At 44.0% G+C, this 16,007-nt stretch overlaps 2 protein-coding genes and 1 non-coding gene across 3 annotated transcripts in view; all 3 read right to left on the bottom strand.

The window, feature by feature from the left end:
- Positions 1 to 5,521, bottom strand: part of LOC135572869 (nucleosome assembly protein 1-like 1) — a 35,283-nt gene extending 29,762 nt beyond the window's left edge. Inside the window, exons 1-7 of the mRNA XM_065021411.1 lie at positions 5,508 to 5,521; positions 3,788 to 3,880; positions 3,085 to 3,198; positions 2,649 to 2,720; positions 2,386 to 2,519; positions 1,644 to 1,809; positions 1,268 to 1,390 (exon numbers count right to left, since the gene is read on the bottom strand). Of these exons, the coding sequence (XP_064877483.1) occupies positions 1,268 to 1,390; positions 1,644 to 1,809; positions 2,386 to 2,519; positions 2,649 to 2,720; positions 3,085 to 3,192 (603 nt within the window). The 5' untranslated portion in view covers positions 3,193 to 3,198; positions 3,788 to 3,880; positions 5,508 to 5,521. The remainder of the gene's footprint in view (positions 1 to 1,267; positions 1,391 to 1,643; positions 1,810 to 2,385; positions 2,520 to 2,648; positions 2,721 to 3,084; positions 3,199 to 3,787; positions 3,881 to 5,507) is intronic.
- Positions 2,184 to 2,313, bottom strand: LOC135573052 (small nucleolar RNA SNORA14). Its single transcript, XR_010464621.1, has one exon. It is a non-coding gene; the product is annotated as a small nucleolar RNA SNORA14 (small nucleolar RNA).
- Positions 5,522 to 11,529: 6,008 nt separating the features above from the next.
- On the bottom strand, positions 11,530 to 14,716 carry LOC135572867 (pleckstrin homology-like domain family A member 1). Its single transcript, XM_065021403.1, has 3 exons — positions 14,256 to 14,716; positions 13,382 to 13,605; positions 11,530 to 12,639 (listed from the first exon to the last, which is right to left on the bottom strand). The coding sequence occupies exons 1-2, from the start codon at positions 14,514 to 14,516 to the stop codon at positions 13,408 to 13,410; spliced, it is 459 nt and encodes a 152-aa protein (XP_064877475.1). The 5' UTR covers positions 14,517 to 14,716; the 3' UTR covers positions 11,530 to 12,639; positions 13,382 to 13,407.
- Between the last annotated feature and the right edge of the window lie 1,291 nt (positions 14,717 to 16,007).

Raw genomic sequence — 16,007 nt, 5'->3', positions numbered from 1 at the left:
GGTCATAGTCAGGGTCATTCTCCTCCTCCTCACCCTCCTAGGAGAACAAGAGGAAACTGTTAAACACTGAGACAGAAAAACTAGCTAAGGTCAATAACAGGAGTGGGTTAGTGAGGACCATGGCTAAGGACAATAACAGGAGTGGGTTAGTGAGGACCATGGCTAAGGTCAATAACTGAGGAGAGACAATAACAGGAGGTTAGTGAGGACCATGGCTAAGGTCAATAACAGGACTGAGACCATGGCTAAGGTCAAAACTAGCTGAGGACCATGGCTAAGGTCAATAACAGGAGTGGGTTAGTGAGGACCATGGCTAAGGTCAATAACAGGAGTGGGTTAGTGAGGACCATGGCTAAGGTCAATAACAGGAGTGGGTTAGTGAGGACCATGGCTAAGGTCAATAACAGGAGTGGGTTAGTGAGGACCATGGCTAAGGTCAATAACAGGAGTGGGTTAGTGAGGACCATGGCTAAGGTCAATAACAGGAGTGGGTTAGTGAGGACCATGGCTAAGGTCAATAACAGGAGTGGCTTAGTGAGGACCATGGCTAAGGACAATAGGAGTGGGTTAGTGAGGACCATGGCTAAGGTCAATAACAGGAGTGGGTTAGTGTCAATAACAGGAGTGGGTTAGTGAGGACATGGCTAAGGTCAATAACAGGAGTGGGTTAGTGAGGACCATGGCTAAGGTCAATAACAGGAGTGGCTTAGTGAGGACCATGGCTAAGGTCAATAACAGGACTTAGTGAGGACCATGGCTAAGGTCAATAACAGGAGTGGGTTAGTGAGGACCATGGCTAAGGTCAATAACAGGAGTGGGTTAGTGAGGACCATGGCTAAGGTCAATCAATGAACATAAGGAGTGGCTTAGTGAGGACCATGGCTAAGGTCAATAACAGGAGTGGGTTAGTGAGGACCATGGCAATAAGGTCAATAACAGGAGTGGGTTAGTGAGGACCATGGCTAAGGTCAATAACAGGAGTGGGTTAGTGAGGACCATGGGAGGTCAATAACAGGTGGAAGAGGACCATGGCTAAGGTCAATAACAGGAGTGGCTTAGTGAGGACCATGGCTAAGGTCAATAACAGGAGAGGCTTAGTGAGGACCAGGTGAAGAGACCATCAGGCCTCAGCCTCCTCTCCCTCCTCATCGTACTGCAACAAGAGGGGACACCAGTGTTAGGGGAACACATGTGAAGGCCAGTGGATTGGTTCAGAGGTCTAGGACAGGGATGAGGCCATTACACACAGGCTGTGGTGGGTACTCACATCATCATCGTCATCCTCGATGGCCTCCCCCGTGAAGTACAGCACAGCCCTGGGGACGATATGCTCGCAGATTAATTGGCCGACCTCAAAGTCAGCGGCGAGGATAGCCTCTGTGTCCTCGTCCTGGAGGGGCAAGAGTCACCGGCACGTCAGTCAGAGCTATGAGACTCACCATTCGGCCACACCAACTTTATTCGAAAGACCACACTGCACCAGTGGTTGAATTGGAACACAGCCAAAATGTTCTACTGCTCGAGTTCCGGCAAAATTATATTGCATAAAGAGAAATACTGAGTTACGGCAACAAAAATAAATACCTGACCTCACTTCAGTCCACTTCAAGCACTGCAGTAGACTACAGAAAGCATTTACTTACCATATCTCCACTTTCAGGGACATCAGGCGGGTTGAAGAAGTTGAAGAAAGAGTCGTCGAGGACTGTCTTGGTGACCGTCCTGACTGTGCCACGCCCCTTGTGCCTCTGCTTCATCTTGATCGTCTGCAGGGTGATGTTCTTGCCCTTCATCCAGTCGATCGTACAACTGTGGGGCGAGAGCGGTGGACACCAGGGTTACCAGGAGACCAGACGCAGGACTAAACACGCCAACCAATGACTACAGTGTAGATGTTGCTTTGAGCCCTAAAGGTTAAGATTAGCCAAAGGTTTTAATAGAACCCCGTCAACATGCTGCACTGTTAGAAAGGACCACTTCTTTTGACAAACCGGGTCATTCCTCACCCATGTCTTGGTGTTAAAAAAGAAGGCAGTCTGTTGTAACTGACCAAACAAGCAGACAACAGAAGCATAAACCTGAGTATCATATATTAATTTAAAAGGAGAGAATTTTTAATTAACTCCATCTACTGACATGACCCTTACACTCCTCATGAAACAAACAGCATTAGTGCCTGCAATGACTGTCCCAGAGCTGAAATAACCAAGAGACACGGACAAGACTCTCAGCTTTGGATCTCTAGTTTGATCTAGCATCCTTCCTTGTCCCGGAGGCTACGATGAGCAACTAGGGGGTTTACTAAGGATGCGCCATAGGATTAAGAATCCTAATGGAATAGGATCTCTATGGGACGACAAGGAGCAGTTTGACAGAGAGTCTTACCCTGTGCAGCCCATGATCTCAGGCCCATCGAAGGGGTCGTTCTCATCAGGCTCAGACCTCATTGTGTAGGTTTTTGTCAACAAAGTGTTTGTGAAGAACTCATTGGGCTTAAAGTTGAATTCTAAAGAAAAGCTCTGGAGAAAAAGAGCAAGAAATAGTTGAATATTGGGAACAGTGGGAATACCCAAGATTCATTGGCTTTCAATACCTTGATAGAACAGTAGAGAATTGCATCAGCAGAGCAGTGCGGTGCACAGACCTACCTTGGGCTGGCCAGGGTCAAAGAATTTGACTTTGATATCTTGTAATTGCTTGAGGATGGGTTCATCATGTTCCTGTAAAACATGAACAGCAGCTTGAACATTGGTATGGTATCTAGACAGAAACACCTTATCGTTGTACTGGTCGCTCTGATAAGAGCGCAATTAAAATCAGTGTTTCCCAATCCCCCCCCCCCAAAACATCACCTTCGTGCTGTAGCCCGGGACAAAGTCACCTGCTTCAACTCATTGAGGGCTTGTCCAGGACTACAAGTGTGCTGTATGTATACACCATCTATTTTTAGGGGTGAAATTGCCTCATCAAGCCTGTAGGTGGTGATGAAGCCTCATCTTTAGGGAGCAGCAGCAGCTGACCTACATTCCTCTACTGCTCTCTAGTCTCTTTTCCTGCTGACAGTCCAACACTCTGCCCGCCTACCTGCACGATGTCGCTAAGCAAGTCAACGTTCTTGAAAACCGTTAGCCAGAACTCTGGAACGCCTTTGGGGTCCTCCTTCTCCTCATCCACCTTGGCCTTCTCCTTCATCTCCTCCTGGAAAAAACAGGCAGGAGGAAGATCAACAAAAAAGGGGATTTAATGCACCATTTCACAGATGCCTATAAACAGAAAAGATACGAGTCCCTGGTTAAAACCTCTAAATAGTCTATATATAATGCACATCTAGCACATCCACCATTACTGGAACCAAAACAGTCAGAACCCAATAAGTCAATCATGGGTACACCCTCCTGGTCCTGTCATCATGACCAGACAGGTAGAGGTCCCCAGGTTAGATTAATAAGACCTGCTGAGGCACCAGACAGTAGAGGTCCCCAGGTTAGATTAATAAGACCTGCTGAGGCACGAGACAGTAGAGGTCCCCAGGTTAGATTAATAAGACCTGCTGAGGCACCAGACAGTAGAGGTCCCCAGGTTAGCACCAGACAGTAGAGGTCCCCAGGTTAGCACCAGACAGTAGAGGTCCCCAGGTTAGATTAATAAGACCTGCTGAGGCACCAGACAGTAGAGGTCCCCAGGTTAGATTAATAAGACCTGCTGAGGCACCAGACAGTAGAGGTCCCCAGGTTAGCACCAGACAGTAGAAGTCCCCAGGTTAGATAAGACATGGAGTCACCTGTACCTGCTTACTTACTGTCAACTCTTCCTCCTCATCAGCCTTCCACTCACACTCCTCCTCTGTGGGCTCATAGGCTGCTTTAACTATGTCACTTCGCTGGAGGGAGAGAGGGGGAGGAAAACAGTCAGTCCCTGTAAAGCCAACAGCCAGGAGGCCAGAGCAAAACATTTAACAAAAAGCCCAGAACAGTCATGTGTTTAAACCAAGATAATGGACTAGGGGCTGAGGTGCCAAGCCAGCGCATTATTTACGCAAGACAGCAGTTTGGTCACACCGTCTGCATGTGTGAGCATCCCAGTTTGACCCCACCCCCATTTTCTCAGCTCCATCTGCATCCCTGGAACAGGCTGCAGCTCTTTAGTCAGAGGATTCTGCTAAATCCCAGTCCGCTCCAAAGACTGCCTTGGAACAGTGGGTTAACTGTCTTGTTCAGGGGCAGAACCACCAGCTGGGCAAATATTGGAACCCTCAAATAATATTACAGACCAAAATAAAAGAACCGTTAGCTAGCTATGTGGCTATCGAAATTAGCCAGCCAACTACAAACATGTCAAAAGTCAGGTGAAAAGACGGAGACATACGCCGTCCCATTTTAGTGTTGTTGGATCCTGTATTTTACATTATAGCCATTAGATATATATGATGTTGGTTGTGAGGTGTCTGCATTTGTACACTGGAGCATCATTATGAGATTAAACAACTGCTTGCTCCTTGCCTGTTTGTGTGTGACAAGAACTGAGTAACATGGTGTGACCTGCATGTTGCAAAACGGTAGATAACAGCCCAGCAGATGCTTTGTCCTTGTGTTTGTATGTAACAATATTGAGCACATGGTGTGACTTGCTGTATCTTACAAAGTTGTGATAGGGAGGGTGGTCATCACGAGGTTTAACTGAGATGGAAAAATACTGAACAACACAATAGCAGGAACTGAGCAACTGTTCTATCTAGGCTGAGATAACAGAACAGTTAGGATCTATACATCGACGGAGGGAGGACTCCAAGGACCCGCCTGCAATAGGCTGGGCAAGTTTAAACCACGCCCAGCTTCTACTGTGATAGGCCAACAGACGTGTTGGAACTGTATCACAGTATAAAGAATACCGTTTTACATACGTCTAGTCAGTTCCCTGTTCTAGTATAAAATCGTTGACTCATTGTTATATTTATCCTGATACCAGATTTGAATTTACGCAACCCTAACAGTGTGTAGCCTGCTAGTTAGCGGTATAGCTCGAACAGTGATCAGACAAAAACTTGTACCCACCACATCTCCCTCCCATCACTTAACTACCCTCCATAAGACTAGTCAATAAATAAGGTAAAGTCTAAATTAAAAAGACACGACATCCGATAAAACCAATAACTGAATGATGCAAATTCTGATGATTTGTCACGAACGTTATGGCGTTTGTATTTACAATACAACGTCTCGAAAGGGCGGACATTATCCATTTTCGTCATCGTGCATGTAACGTTAGCTAGCTAACGCATCATGGTGGAGCCTCTAGTCTCTCAAATGCTGCTACTAGCCATCCGACTTAGTTAGCTGGCAAGCTACCGTCCTATTCTTCCAGACTACATCCACGCAAATATTTAGTTCAAGACGATAAGAACAACCCCACATTCGTACCCATCTAGGAGCACAATATATATATATATATGCGCCACTTTGTTGTATTGCTAAAGACCAAGCTAAGGTGATTTCAAGTCATTCTCTTACCTTTAGCTGGCGGCTTGACTAGGTGAATCTACGCAGTGAAGCGGTCCCAAAGCAAAAGAGTAAAAGAGAGAACCATCCCGCCGCTTGCGCTCATATACATCTTGCGTCATCACGTAACCAGGGTAACGTTAAACCTATGGGAGGGGCCGGTCAAGATACTAAAATACTAAACACTTTACAACGCCTGTTGCGCAATACAGCATAACAGATGGTTGTGCATTCAATAGTTATTACTCAATAATTGTTTTGAGTGTTTTAGCTCCAACAACAGATATTGTATATGAATATTTCTGACTATTGCACCCATAGAGATCCTATAATTCATGAATTATATCATCTCTATGGTTGTACCTGACTGTAGTTGTTGTCAAGTGATCCAGCTTCCTTATGTTTAAGAAGAGGATCATAGCTCTTTAGTATTAATAGAATGATCCCTTGGAGCATACACTTTACTCTGACATTTATGTTTTATGTTGTGCACAGTTGGTAGCATCATGACTCATGATCATGATAAAAACTGCCATGGCCCCAAGACAAGGGGCTCCTGATGTGGATATTCACTTTCAGTGAATGCCATTGATGCCAATACCCACGGCAGGTAGCCTAGCGGTTAGAGCGTTGGGACAGTGACTGAAAGGTCACTAGTGGAGCAAACAAGGGGGGGGGGAAATCAATCGGTGCCCTTGTGCAAGACATTTATCCCTGATGGCTGGCTGTGACACCATTATCCGAGGGTGTCTCAGGGGGCGTTTGAATTTGAAAAATAAAACACATTTCCTGAAACAGGACAAAAATAAGCACTGACCAAATCATTTATTTGTATGATACAAATCATTACTGGTGCCCGTTAATCAATTGTAGAGAATCAGAGAAGTGTTGGAGACTTGCCTAGTTAAATAAAGGTTAAATAAAAGTAAATAAATACCAGGACCCCTTCAGTGTTTAATAAGTCTATTTATTATTTCAAAGTGACAAAGTAGAGCTTTATTCAAGTGTATTGTATATCATGTTATTGAGTTAAGTAAATTTGATCTTTACAATTCCTGGGTAGTGTTCATTACGGTATACAACAGAAAATGTTTCAAACTGTTTTGACACGGAAAACGGAAATCAGAGTTTCCTATTGAACAAGTCCAGGTTGTCCCTCCCTGTTTCAGTCCATTAAGTTGAGAACATTTTATCTTTAAAACTCATGGGTAGTGTTCATTAGTGCATGCAACGAAAAACGTTTCAAAATGTTTTGACACATTAAAAAAACAGAAATCGTGTGACACTTCTGGTATGCTATTTACCACATTGTCTCAGCAGATAGTCTTCATAGACAACCTCCATAATTTGCAAATAAATTACTAAAAAATCCTACAATGTGATTTTCTGGATATTTCTTTCTCATTTTGTCTGTCATAGTTGAAGTGTACCTATGATGAAAATTACAGGCCTCTCTCATCTTTTTAAGTGGGAGAACGTGCACAATTGGTGGCTGACTAAAGACTTTTTTGCCCCACTGTATATATATATAAAAGACCCAGAAGCACAGTGGCTAGGAACAACTCCCTCAAGGAAGAAATCTTCATGGGAGCATGATCATTGCAGCCCACTGATCAATGGCTAATTGTAATTAATTGGCTGAAACTTTCCATCACCTGCATGACACAGAGTCAACTGTGTCAGAATAATTAGTTAACATTCAGGTCAAACTTCCATATAGGATGCAGTAGTTGTAGTAAAACTCACCTATATCCTCCTTTGGTCTCACCTTATTGTCCAATAGTTACTTTCTATCATTACAGCTCTAAAGCACTAAGGCACCTGGAATTTGTAAAGAAATTCAAGACACGTATACAATAATGCACATTACCCATCTGTACAACAATGCACAACACCCATCTGTACATCAATGCACATTACCCATCTGTACAATAATGCACATTACCGATCTGTACATCAATGCACCCTACCCATCTGTACATCCATGCACAATACCCATCTGTACAATAATACACAATACCCATCTGTACATTAATGCACAATTCCCATCTGTACATTAATGCACATTACCCATCTGTACAATAATACACAATAACCCATCTGTACAATAATGCACAACACCCATCTGTACAATAATACACATTACCCATCTGTACATTAATGCACATTACCCATCTGTACATTAATGCACATTACCCATCTGTACAATATAACACATACCCATCTGTACAATAATGCACATGACCCATCTGTACAATAATACACATACCCATCTGTACAATAATACACAATACCCATCTGTACAATAATGCACAATACCCATCTGTACAATAATACACATTACCCATCTGTACATTAATGCCCTTACCCATCTGTACATTAAATAATGCACATTACCCATCTGTACAATATAACACAATACCCATATGTACAATAATGCACAAACCCATCTGTACAATAATGCACAATAGCCATCTGTACAATAATACACATTACCCATCTGTACATTAATGCACATTACCCATCTGTACATTAATGCACAATACCCATATGTACAATATAACACATTACCCATCTGTACAATAATGCACAATACCCATCTGTACAATGATACACAATACCCATCTGTACATTAATGCACAATACCCATCTGTACATTAATGCACATTACCCATCTGTACAATAATACACAATAACCATCTGTACAATAATGCACAACACCCATCTGTACAATAATACACATTACCCATCTGTACATTAATGCACATTACCCATCTGTACAATAATGCACAATACCCATCTGTACAATAATACACATTACCCATCTGTACAATAATACACAATACCCATCTGTACAATAATGCACAATACCCATCTGTACAATAATACACAATACCCATCTGTACATTAATGCACATTACCCATCTGTACATTAATTAATGCACACTACCCATCTGTACAATATAACACAATACCCATCTGTACAATAATGCACAATACCCATCTGTACAATAATGCACAATAGCCATCTGTACAATAATACACATTAACCATCTGTACATTAATGCACATTACCCATCTGTACATTAATGCACATTGCCCATCTGTACAATATAACACATCACCCATCTGTACAATAATGCATATTACCCATCTGTACAATGATACACATAACCCATCTGTACATTAATGCACATTACCCATCTGTACATTAATGCACCATACCCATCTGTACAATATAACACAATACCCATCTGTACAATAATGCACATTACCGATCTGTACAATAATACACATTACCCATCTGTACATTAATGCACATTACCCATCTGTACAATAATACACAGCTTGAAGACTCACTACCTCTCTCACTACTGTAAGTGGCTCTGGATAAGAGCGTCTGCTAAATGACTGGAGTAAATGTCATGTATTGATTACTGTACATATGGTATAATGGTATGTTAATGATAAATAATAGTGTAGCAACCAGAATATGTCATCCTAAACTTCCTGCTAATATGTCATTTTAATTAGCTTCTCTCCATTATATAACTGTGAGAGTTCCTGTATGGTTGAAATTCGCTTAGCAAAGTCCTTTCCTGTTTCAACACCTGTATCACCATCCACACAAAGAGAAAAGATAACGAACAAAACCCCTGAAGGTGATCTATCCCTCAGCCTCTCTAGCCACAGAGAGAGGGATAAAGAGAGAGAGATAAAGAGAGTTGCTAATCTACAGTATCTACCTTCCTTCCACCTACGCAGAGCATTTCAAAGAGCAGGGAGAAAACAAAGTCATGAACAATCTGGGTTCCATTCACTGGACTGATGAGCAGGTGTATTGTCATAACGAGCACAAGGAAATTCACAGGACAGAAATTCTACATTGTATTTTTAGATCCACATTGGGTTTTTAGGGAATCTTGAGAAGGCTAGATTTACACCGCCAATAAGTAAATATAAAATGAGACAATATGTGTTTAATCAGTGCAAAAATGAGGAGAGCTCTTTAAAAAAACTGTGTTGGCAATAACCAACATTATCCTTACTAAGAACTAAGTACTGAGTGTACTGAAAACATCACTGCAATAACCTACATTATCCTTATTAAGAACTAAGTACTGAGTGTACTGAAAACATCACTGCAATAACCTACATTATCCTTACTAAGAACTAAGTACTGAGTGTTATCACTGCAATAACCTACACATACTAAGAACTAAGTACTGAGTGTGAAAACATCACTGAAAACATCACTGCAATAACCTACACATATCCTTACTAAGAACTAAGTACTGAGTGTACTGAAAACATCACTGCAATAACCTACACATATCCTTACTAAGAACTAAGTACTGAGTGTACTGAAAACATCACTGCAATAACCTACACATATCCTTACTAAGAACTAAGTACTGAGTGTACTGAAAACATCACTGCAGCTCATATGACAATCAATATTTATCTAGGCGCCAATCTTTGTTGAGAGTCATGTGAATGACATTCCAGACCTAACAAACCAATTAAAGTGAGAAAGTAGAGTGGGAGAGGGCAGAAGGGCTGGGGGAGGGGTTGGGACTGGGTGGGAGGGAAGAAGGGCTGGGGGAGGGTCTGGGACTGGGTGGGAGGGAGGGAGGGAGGGAGGGAAGAAGGGCTGGGTGGAGTGGCTGTGTGAGAGGGGCTGGAGCTGGGTGAGAGGGAAGAAGGGATGGGGGGGAGGGGCTGGGTGAGAGGGAGGGAAGAAAGGCTGGGACTGGGGGGAGGGAAGAAGGGCTGGGGGAGGGGCTGGGACTGGGTGGGAGGGAAGAAGGGCTGGGGGAGTGGCTGTGTGAGAGGGGCTGGAGCTGGGTGGGAGGGGAGAAAGGCTGGGGGAGGGGCTGGGTGAGAGAGGGGAGAAGTGCTGGGGGGAGGGGCTGGGTGAGAGGAGCTGGGTGCGAGGGGAGAAAGGCTGGGGGAGGGGCTGGGTGAGAGGGGATGGGGCTGGTTGGGAAGGGCGAAAGGCTTGGGGTGGTTGGATGGATGGGGCTGGGGATGGGTAGGAGGGGCAGGGGGGTGTGGTGAAGGGCTGGGGCTGGGTGGGCAGAGGAGCAGTGTAAGGTGAAGTTGCCCCTTAACGCTGATCTTGGGTCAGTTTGGCATTTTCTCCACCAATGCTTGTGGTTAGGATTGGGGAGGCTAAGCTGATCCTAGATCTGTACCTAGATTAAACCTCACCTCTGAACCAGAGGTAGGTGAGCCAACTTGGAGTCAACCAACTGTTTGTGCTTGGAGTCAGCCAACTGTTTGTTGCTACCCAGACTTTTTAATTTTACCCAAGCTTCCCTAGTAGGGAGGAGGGTGGTATAGAGGGGAACTGTGGAATCCCAACCAAGTGCAGTGAGAGACCAAGAGCGGCCCATCGACACTCTCTTGTCTGTCAACATGACTTTATCCTCGGTGAACTCCAGCACCTGGCCCAGCCAGCGGCCACAGTGCTCAGGTGGTGTCAGCACACCATCAGAGGACGCCTGTCACAACTGGAGGCCTGCAGGGTGGATGGTGGGTGTCTTACAGTGTCCCAGCCTAGCACCTCCTTCATGGCTTGATGTGGCTTTGAGCAGTCAAGAGGGCATGTGTGCGGTTAGTGCCGAGTGGTGCGGTTATAGAGTCGTCTCCCTTTTTGGCAGCCCCCCCCTCACACCAACATGCCATGCGGATGAGTAGAAATGGCACTGTCATCCACATTTTTCACCCCCTGTAGTATAAATGAGTTCGCTTAACCAAGAGAGGCAGGGAGACACGTGTGTTGTCGCGCCACGGATGGCAGTTTGTCTCAGTCTGAAGGCTGACGGTGAAATATTATTCTCAGAACAGCAACAGCTTCTAGATTTAGCCCAGGAAATAGGGGTGAGAAGTTCACTGGCTGTTGAAGGGTTGAGACAGGCAACACTACACACAGCTATTGAACACACATCTGCTGGTGATTTAAACGGCACATTTTCTCCCCGCAAGCTGTTTCTATGCGCTACAGAGCAGGAACTCACACGAGGTGCTGTTCATTTGAAATGGAATGTATATTTCAGAAGTATGAAAATAGCTCTCACATCAAAATAAAACCCCAACTGAATAACAGTAACTTTGTCCAAAAAAAGGACCCATGTGTTAACGTGAGGACACACTGACACACCTGGGGGTGGTGTGAGGGGCAACTCAACAGTCAGTCTCAGCATAGCTTCCTCAGGAAAGACGGTGATGAATGTTTAGCCTAATGACTTGCTCTTGGCAAAACTGGTTGAAATGATGTATTTTCAACCAGTTTTGCTCACTAGGATACCTTTCTATCAGTTGCCACTGAAAACAACTGCAGTTTCTAATCTGTACAGATTTAAGCCTCCCAAAAGAATATGCAGTGTTGACACATGTTGCTTCCTAAAGTCGAACCGTATTCCATAGTTGTAATGCAGATGTAACATGGGCGCCATATCTGGCACGAGGATAATCACAAAAAGTGAGATTTATGGAGAAATCAAACAAATAAAAGATTTGTCAACATTTCCTTCATCATTGAAGCATCCTGCCATTTTTACAGTCAACTACACTTGGGAGGAAAATGCAACTATACCGTATGAGTCTTTGGTTCAATAAAAGAATGAGGATGTGTATCATGGCATGTTTGTACAATAGGATGTGCTACTCACAACTCTATAAATAATAGAAGTGAAAGGACTAGTAGATCCTTAAAGGTGTAACACAATCAACCATCCCACCAGGATCACAACGATACTGAGGCTTAGGAATCTCCAAGCATAGCTTTCAGTTTCAACTCCAGCAACAACCACACTGTACATTAGTCAATGACACTGTTAAGATAAAAACAGATATACACAATGTAATAAATAAGAAGGGGTGGCAGAGAATCGCCCGTTAGAATACCGCTGTTTTCACTCGTGCTGTAGCAGAGGCCTAAGCGTTGTCCATCAGTGTCCATCTTTCTCAAATAAAGAGTCTCTAATGAAAAATAGGACTGGGAAAAGACTGCTGCTGTTGTCCAGACCGAACAACAGTTAAATTAAGAGATGTTTTCTGCGGGGTGTGACGCTCCTTTTGTGAGGCCGTGCAGATGCAGCCGGAGTCCATCGATCCCTCCTCTGAATGTCCAATTAACCTGCGGATACAATAAATTAGACCATCTCAGAGGTGGCAGTGCATGACACGAGGAGAAGAGGAACCTCTGTAGGCTATACCTGAACATAAATAGAGTTTCTTGAGCTGCGTTTAAACACGCAGCCCTATTCTGATCCTTTGCCCAATTAATGGGAAAAGATGAGAATTGGTCTGCCTGTGTAATCGCAGCCTAATGGCTCCAAAGCATGTTTAGAAGACAGTGACAGCACTGACCGTGTTTGAACCCTTACTCTAAAATTAATATAATATTAAACCATTTCATTAAATAGGAGTTATTTTTAGGCACAATTAAGTGCCGATGGTAACTGGACCATAATATGCCTACCAATAATAATGAACTGTAGCCTAATAATAGTGAATAATAAAACATTTAAACGTAATTAGGCAAAAAGTAAAGACCTATAATATTTGCAAGCTCTCTTTGTTGCATTGGCAAATGTAGTGTATTTTTTATGTAAGAGACTGTAATTGATTAGGCTACAAGCATCTGGAACAATGCATGCTTATTTAATAACAGCATCAAAGCTTCCCCTGCCGACATCGCCGCGCGTAAACCCATGTTTATGGGGTAGGTGAGCCTCATATCCTGAGCCTTGTGTCAAATATCAAACGTTGCCGGGGAATGTATAGCCAAGCAATTTCCCCGCAGAGGATGTCCACTCCTATGCGGCTAAGTAGTAATTAGTAATCAAGCCTGCTAAGACCTCTCTCGGATGTCTTACCGCACGTCGAATGCCCGAGGCGCAGGTCACGCAACGTTTGGAGAGCTCCGAATCATTTTCTGTCCCGGGAGCTGAACAACGAGGAGCTGCTGTTTCTGTCTGGTAGACTTCACCGCCAGGATGGCCTGCCTGTTTTTGTATTGCACCATCTGCAAAGTTATCTCGGCGTTCCAGCCCTCGTCCTGTGGACACCTGAAATCGATCTCCTTGCCCTCCGACATGACCTGTAGTGGCAAATCGGTTCAAATATGACACAACCAAGAACTTTGTGAAAATCAATATAGACTTTTAATACACCAGTATCATAAGCCGGAGCGGTCCGCGGAACACACACCTTTCCAGAGCTCTCACTCTTCATTTTATACCCACACATACATTATCAGTTCATCCCCCAATGCAAATACAGTTACATCCCAATCCTGCTTGTTCAGCCCAGTAACGCCCACATCTGCTTTCGGCCAGATTATAATGATGACAAGACCCTTGCTTTGACCTAAATATAATATACATCCCCCTTTCCTGTGGCCTGTTTTATCTCTAGTTTTTAGTGTGTCCAGCTGCCTTGGTCGCCTTCTCTTCATATGGTTGTCTAAGATCAAACAGACTTATGCGTCTCCCCTGTGATGCGATTGATGTCTGTAATCCATCAGTTGGTCATTTGGCTGACCCCCTCCTTAGACAACCTCTGATCTTTGTATGTCCAGCTGGTCTAAGTGTCTATGTGTCTGCATTTTTAGTGTCCCATACCCCCATGGCCTTTAACTGCTTCCTGCCCTATACAATAGAAAATGCATTTTACCAGAACAGGGAATGAACCCATAAGTGTATCTTTCTCTTGTGTTATCAAATCATGTATATAATTTCTCCCACAGACCCCGGTGAAGTAGATGTATTTTCCTTTCCTCTCGACGCAGTCCACAGTTTTCATGTTGGAGAAGTGCAGCTCCTTGACTTTGCCAGTGTCTCCGCCGCCGTGGTGGTTGTAATGGTGCGGGTGGTCGTGCTGCTTCGGCGGGTGAAGCAGAACCCCGTCCTCCGTGAGGACGCAGTGCTTCTTCTTCCACAGCTGCAGCAAACCGTCGCTTCGCTTCTCCAGAAGCCCCTCTTTCAGCACCTTGCCGCCGTTCTCCAGCATCTTGAGAAAACGCCCCAATTTCCTCAGCAAATGCAAACACTTGTTCTTCTCCTTGCCCGTAGAGGTATAGGCATCGGATGCTGAAATGGTCACTGCAGTGAGTGGGTTACTATGTGCTGTGGAACTCGTGGATGTGTGTGCAGGGTATTTGATACTAGTCCGTCGGCAGCGGTCGCTGGTGTGACTGATACGCACAGTTTGATTGGGGTTTCTCGAGCTTGTGGACCGCCCCCCTGAGTGACATCCAGCGGAAAGAGAACTCATGTGTCAGAGGGCCTCTCCAGCACAGTGCAGCGAGGATCAATGATATATTGATAGTATTTTGTAAATCAAATGGGCCTATACAATTGAATTAAGAACTCAAGGCGAGTGAATTTCTTGAGTCAAGTATACAATGCCTTCAGAAAGTTCTCCCACCCCTCAACTTATGTTGTGTTACAGCTGAATTCAAAATGGATGAAATGGATATTTTCCCCTCACCCATCTCCACACAATACCCCATATTGACAAAGTGAAAACATGTTTTTAGAAATTTTAGCAAATGTATTGATACATTTATTAATAATGAACTACAGAAATATTGCATTTACATAAGTATTCACACCCCCGAGTCAATACTTTGTAATGCAGAAGCACCTTTGGCAGCGATTCCAGATTTCAGTTGTCTTGGGTATGTCTGTACCAGCTTGCACATCTGGATTTGGGGATTTTCTCCCATTCTTCCTTGCAGATTTTCACAAGCTCTTGAACTAGATAGGGGGTGGCACTGAACAGCAATCTTCAAGTCTTTCCACAGATTTTACAAGTCTGGGCCACTCAAGGACTTTCACATTCCTGTTCTGAAGCCGTTCCAGCATTACTTTGGCTGTATGATTGTGGTCACTGTCCTGTTGGAAAGTAAATCTTTGCCACAGTTTAAGGTGGTTTCAAGCAGGTTCTCATCAATGATTTGCCAGTCTCCCAGGCCCTGCCACTGAAAAGCATCCCCATAACATGATGCTGCCACCACCATGCTTCACATTAGGGATGGTGTTAGAAGGGTGATGAGCTGTGTCTGCTTTTCTATAGACATAGTGGTTTGCATTCAGGCCAAAGAGTTTCATTTTTTGTCTCATCTGACCACAATCTTTTGCCTTACTATCTCAGTCTTTCACATGCCTTTCTGCAAACTCCAGGCATGCTGTCATGTACCTTTTTCTCAGTAGTGGCTTCTGTCTGGCTACTCTCCCAAAAAGCACAGATTGGTGAAGTGCTGTAGAGACTGTTGTCCTTTTGGCAGGTTCTCCCATCTCAGATAAGGAACTCTGTCAGAGTGGTCATTGGATTTTTGGTCACCTCCCTGACCAAGGTCTTTCTTGCCCGGTTGCTCAGTTTGGTCGGGCAGCCAGTTCTAGACAGTCTGGGTAGTTCCACATTTTTTCAATTTCCTAATTATGGAGACCACTTTCCTCTTGGAAACATTCAACACTCTAGAAATTGTTTTATACTCTT

Source organism: Oncorhynchus nerka, linkage group LG8 (genome assembly GCF_034236695.1).
Source record: "Oncorhynchus nerka isolate Pitt River linkage group LG8, Oner_Uvic_2.0, whole genome shotgun sequence".
Classification (NCBI taxonomy): Eukaryota; Metazoa; Chordata; class Actinopteri; order Salmoniformes; family Salmonidae; genus Oncorhynchus; species Oncorhynchus nerka.
Note: the sequence above shows the minus strand (reverse complement) of the source record. Positions and strands in the feature narration are given on the sequence as shown.

Excerpts from the sequence above, each read along its gene's own strand:
- LOC135572867 (XM_065021403.1), bottom strand. The coding sequence starts at position 14,516 with ATGCTGGAGAACGGCGGCAAGGTGCTGAAAGAGGGGCTTCTGGAGAAG. Across the intron at positions 13,606-14,255 it reads AATACATCTACTTCACCGGG|GTCATGTCGGAGGGCAAGGA; the intron begins GTCTGTGGGAGA and ends TTGCCACTACAG.